Source organism: Homalodisca vitripennis, chromosome X (genome assembly GCF_021130785.1).
Source record: "Homalodisca vitripennis isolate AUS2020 chromosome X, UT_GWSS_2.1, whole genome shotgun sequence".
Taxonomy (NCBI): domain Eukaryota; kingdom Metazoa; phylum Arthropoda; class Insecta; order Hemiptera; family Cicadellidae; genus Homalodisca; species Homalodisca vitripennis.
The window spans coordinates 37,258,109-37,264,108 of record NC_060215.1 but is presented as its reverse complement, the minus strand read 5'-3'; the positions used below and the strand labels follow the sequence as shown (position 1 = coordinate 37,264,108).

At 34.2% G+C, this 6,000-nt stretch overlaps 1 protein-coding gene across 2 annotated transcripts in view; it reads left to right on the top strand.

The window, feature by feature from the left end:
- The first annotated feature begins 1,986 nt into the window (after nt 1-1,986).
- LOC124368917 (mucin-2-like) overlaps nt 1,987-6,000 on the top strand; it is a 58,914-nt gene continuing 54,900 nt past the window's right edge. For both annotated transcript variants that reach the window (XM_046826463.1, XM_046826462.1), the window contains exon 1: nt 1,987-2,094. In XM_046826463.1, the coding sequence (XP_046682419.1) occupies nt 2,049-2,094 (46 nt within the window). In that variant the 5' untranslated portion in view covers nt 1,987-2,048. The remainder of the gene's footprint in view (nt 2,095-6,000) is intronic.

The following is a 6,000-nucleotide window of genomic DNA, read 5'->3' as shown; positions in this document are numbered from 1 at the left end:
CGTCACATCTGTTCCAGTTATCAGTCGCACGCAATAGCTCACATCTTTCTGTGTTTGTCAATGTCGAACTCGAGTTGTATTCAAATAGCCTCTCCCAGACTGTCACCTCAATGCTGTTATCTGTCCTCAAGTAGCCCATTCTGCCGTCACATCTGTTCCAGTTATCAGTCGCACGCAATAGCTCACATCTTTCTGTGTTTGTCAATGTCGAACTCGAGTTGTATTCAAATAGCCTCTCCCAGACTGTCACCTCAATGTTGTTATCTGTCCTCAAGTAGCCCATTCTGCCGTCACATCTGTTCCAGTTATCAGTCGCACGCAATAGCTCACATCTTTCTGTGTTTGTCAATGTCGAACTCGAGTTGTATTCAAATAGCCTCTCCCAGACTGTCACCTCCATGCTGTTATCTGTCCTCAAGCAGCCCGCTTTGTCGTCACATCTGTTCCAGTTATCAATCGCACGCAATACCCCACTTCCTCCTATGTTTGGATAATTCCTCAAATGCCTTCTCTGAATTAACTCATGATTGTGTAAAAAGTCTAAAATCTAACTCTATACATTTAATAATATGCCAAACAACTTATATTTAAATTAATAGCTATTTATATGTTAAAACTTCTATTTTTTCATTATAAGCGTATTTATTATTGAAATATAACTCCTTAATAAAGAAGTCTTTGACCAAGTGCAAATATCACGTCTCTGTCTAACTCCGGATCACCTTTACCGCCAAGGCACAGTCCTGACTGACGTACCCAAACACTGCATTTCATAATAAAAGTGGCTCATGAATGCATGATGAAAGTCTTAATGTTGGAACAAATGTTATAATTGGTATATATTAAAAAAAGCTATATTGAAAGAATGATAAATAGTAGAATATTCCGGTCCGTGATTCCGAAATACTAGGTGGTAAAGTTACTAATTGCAATAAACAAATTATTTATAAATACTCCCTGTTCATTCCCACAGCCATCCAAACACCGTCTTTTGCCAATTTCATACATAATTTCATATATTCTTAATAAATATATAATTACATACCTAAGTGCATTTTTGCTTTGTAACCGGTGCAACAAAATTTGAGATTTTTCAATATCAAACAGTAAAATCTACAACCAGACATTATAACGAATATATTTAACAATTTTTGGATTGTGAAACTAAAAGTTTACAAAAAATGTTTTGAAAATTCTGTTAGTAAAGTAAATTTCATTGTATATCTACTGTAATTACTATATCGAGGAAATTGAGGAGGGAGAAAACAATGTCCTGTATTTCTTTCCCTACATTTCCTAATTATTATTAGTGCCGGTGAATCGATGGTACTATGAATCTACAACACAGGAGAGGGTTAAAACCCAACAAGGATTCATTGTTCGTTGGCCTAGATCTACAAAACTTAGTTTTGTCATCGTTTTTACAGATTAATTAGAACTTTGTTATTTTAAAAGCTCTTGATCTGACCATGTATTAATTTTATTCTCATTCCCCTAAAAATGAGTAAGAGTGGGGGAGAGTAATGTTGGGTTTTATGGACCAAATTTACTTACACTTAATTTGATATTGTTTTGACGTGGCAGCTCAAGATGTATTCAGAAATTAACTTTAGTCAGTTAGAAAACCCACCCAAGTGTTGTTTCAAACTTTTATACCTTAACATATCTTTCAAATGAAAACAATCTTATTTAAATTCAATAGTAAAAAACGTGTGAAAAACGCACTCAACTTCACATAACTTTCAATCCCATATTTTTCTTCATATTTTTACTGTTACGTAAAAGTATCTTTTATAAAGGACAGATAAATGAATTGTTTTTAACACAGGAAACAGACAATTAAATGAAACTTTCCAAGAGCATTTCACTTCACTATAACGTCAAAACAGTTAATAATAAAAGATGTTCTCCCCAGTGACATGATACAAGCTATTGGCGATGTAACAGATAAGCAATGAAGTAGCTTGTTGTAAGAGTACCATGAAGATATAATGTAGTATATGCTGCTTATCAACTGCAGGTAATACTATCAGTCGAGATTTGGGACGATGTCAAGATGGGTGACTTGGAGGATCTTGGCCTTGCAATTAGCTGGTGAGCCCTTTCACTCTTAGTTTAGTTGGTAAAATTGTAGAAATTATATATATATATATATATATATATATATATATATATATATATATATATATATATACATTTGCATGTGGTTTATTCTTTAATATTTTTGGAGTTATAGATACAACCATTATAGTTCATTAGCAGGCGCTTAATAAATTCTGCTGGCCATTGATGACCAAAAGGAAGTCGAAGGATTAGTAAAAAATTAATTGTAAAAAATAAAAAAGGTCTTTAAACAATCTTTCATTTTAATAGTTGCATCAATAAATGTCTCTTTCTGAGGTCTGATACATCTGGAACAAAAATAAATAAATCAGGCTTAATGTTTGACCCTTAGTGTAACCCTTTTTTATCGTTTTATAGTTTCACTCCTATCCAAATAGCCTGGAATCCGTTCGCTTGATTTTTTTCAAAGAGAAGTACCAACATAATATACCTTAATACTGTGTGTGTGTGTGTGTGTGTGTGTGTGTGTGTGTGTGTGTGTGTGTGTGTGTGTGTGTGTGTGCGCGCGCGCGCGTGTGTGTTTAACACAGCAAACAAGTGACAGATATGTTTACCATTGGGTATAAAATTACTTTTTTACCAATTCATAGCCTCCAATTTTAACTTCAAGTTACGTTTAACTAGAGCTACGTGTAACTGGATAATTAGTGACATTATTACACATTTACTGTTAAAAGACTTGGTTAAAACTAAAAATATAACAGAGGGTTTTTATAACATGTTCATAATACTTTGTGTATGTTTACGGTTCGTTCTAAACTTAATGATCATATCATTTTTAAATTTAACTATGATAGAAGATTAACAGTGTCTATCTCGTTCTGAGTGTTTTGAGAAGACTGTATTAGAAAGCAGCTATTTTTAAAGAAGTCCTGCGTGTTGAGAAATTGGAGTGTTAGTGCACATCACAATTTGACTACTGACTTTTAACTTAGGGAGAGTCTAAATTTCACTGCTCCAACAGCATGAATATAGATTACTTCAGTTGAAATCTCGGTCAAGGTTATGTTCATTTCGTGACAGTTTTTATCAACTGGATGAAATAAAAAGACGCACTACCAAGCAAGTATGTTAAATATGAGTGTCTAGTACCTGAGATGTGTTTAGACTGCCCTCGTGTAAATCAAAGTTGCAGAAATAATCGCAGTTGCATTAAGAACCTCTATCTGTAGACAACATGGTGGATACCCTATTGGTGGTAATTCTGTAGCATAGAAATAATGATTGTTTCATCTTTATGCAAGATTGTATGTATATGACTGATCGGCAATATGCAATATGTTAATAATGAGTTGGTTGGCATTTGCTTTGCACTCTGTGCGGCCGGTGTCATATACGTTCTTCACTCCACGTCCAAAGAACAGTTATAATTTAGAAATATTTTGAGACTCCGCTTACACACTATGAGTTGAAGAAGGCAGAACTGTACCGTGATTGGTTGAAGCTTAACCAGCCTACGACCAACAATATGGCTTCTTTATTAAAGGCTGCCAGCTTTTAGATAATTTGATGCTGATTTTATTAACTTATTTTCTTTCTTGATTATTTATAAGGTTTCCCTTATTATCTTCGAATAAAATTGTATAATTTTTGCAAGAATTTTTATATTGAATTTGATGGCATGTTTGGTTTTTGTAAATTTATTGTGTTCTGCTATGACCGATTTTTCCATATCGTGACGTTTCTTGCGCCTAGCATGTTCTCTATTTCGTGTACGTATTAAACTTTTGTTTCCCAAATGTAGATGAGTCTCGACTACGTGAAATAATGTAGACTTCAGGCGAACACAATGGATTCATGTCCGTTACTGCCCATTAATAGGTAATGTGCCGTCTTGAATAGTGTGATGATATTATGTCCCAATACCATAACAGTTTTATCAGTCGTTTCTTGTGCGTAAGGATGCAAGTAAATTTTTATTGATCTTTATTTTGATTTGGATCTCATGCCTAATTTTAATAAGTTAATTTGTTTTTCAAAGGTTTAGATGTACAGTAGATCTGTGCTGTAGAGTACTCACTCCCCTATAATGTCTTGTCTGTTGTCCTGTTATCTACATTACAGTAATCTTTTTTTGTACGATTAATTAATAATATTCAATGTCCCAAATTGATGTGCTGGATGATGGTGGGATGTTGCTTTTAGTTATCTATTCGTGTGTTTTGGTCTCCTGTATATCGAATATCCTGTACTCCCGTCTGTGTTTCTCTTTGCCATCACGTCTAAAAATCAATGTGTCAACTTTCATTTTTTTAAATTGAAAGATTGAAAAATTCTAAGCTATCCCTGGATGGCTTCTGTTTTAATTAATCTGTCTAATTTAGAAGGATGTATTATTTTACTTAATATCATTAATATGTTTAATATATAAATATTTACATTATAAATTGTTTAGAACCAATGGTTAATAATGAATTTTATTTTAAATAGTAATCCTTCGGAATTTGACAGTTAAACATCTCTAATCAATCAAAGCTAATCATTATCTTGAGACATCTTACACTGAATGTTATCAAACACGCACAGACATATAAACCAACATGTTGTGCGGCTTATCAGAGCTGATCCTCTAGATCCCATTCAGTTGTTCATTTGTAACGTGTTCACTCTTTTATTGAAACTATTCATCACAATGTTTACTGAAATATAGGGGATTTTTCTGTTTTCAGCGATGACACATGTCTCTAAAATACTGTCAAGATAATTTTTGAAAAAATCATTTTTTGAGAATGACAAGCTTGATGATCCGTTGGAACAGCAAAAGCAGTCTGTCATCATCTAACATTTGCAACGTGTTCACCTCTTTGTTAATACTAATCACCACAATGTTTACTGAAATGAGCTGACTTTTCTGTTTTTGATGATTACAGCTGTGTTTTTAAAATACAGATATGTTAAAATTTGAAATTTCCCAACAGGCTGGATGAAGCAGCAAAGACCAACTGTTATCATTTAATTTACAATGTGTTCACCATTTTTAGAAATAATCATCAAAATATTTACTGAAATATAGTGGACGTTTCTGTTTGCGATGATGGCACACGTCTGTAAAATACTGTAAAGATACCTATATCATTTTATCAAGCTCGATGATGTAGTAGTGCAATCTAACGTTCGTAACGTGTTTACCTTTCCATTAAAACCAATTTACAATTTTTACTGGAATAAGGGGGACTTGTTTGTTATCTTTGATGACAGCTATGTTTGTAAAACAATGTCAAGACACCCAAATCATCAGCTGTAAATGAAAAGGTTGACGCGATTTAGCAGCATGGACTATCTGTTATCATCTCTAACATTAATCTCAGAAAATCCTTAATTTATCACAGTCAGTTGTAACTCTGTATTGTTAAATATAATCAGGATTTGTATGTACCGGTTATGCGTGGTGATTAGAAACCGACGAAGAGATGATGCAAATGTCCAAACTCTAGATGTCATTTTTCCATATGCCCGTTCTTCAGTCTGTATCAGTGCAGTCAAGTCAAATTTTGTTTATTGCAACGACAATATTTACATTGTATGGCAAACGTCATGGATTTTTAAAATTACTAACATTCATACAACAATACACACTCACACATACAATTTTACAGTTACGCCTCTTTCATCCATCGCCAGTGCTACCCACTTAGTCTAGCGGAGTCAGTCTTCTAATTGGGCGGTCTCCCAGTCGAATGCCAAAAACTCACTTGCATTATAGAATGCTTGTGACACCAAGAGGCGTTTAAGGCGAGTCTTTAACGCCTTAGGCGTTGGGGCATCTTTAATTGAATCTGGCAGTCTGTTGAGAAAATGAACACCCGCCTGCGCGGGCAGGCGTTCATAAACCACCGTTCGGTGTCTCCCAGTTCGGTAGTTAGCTCTCCCACGTGT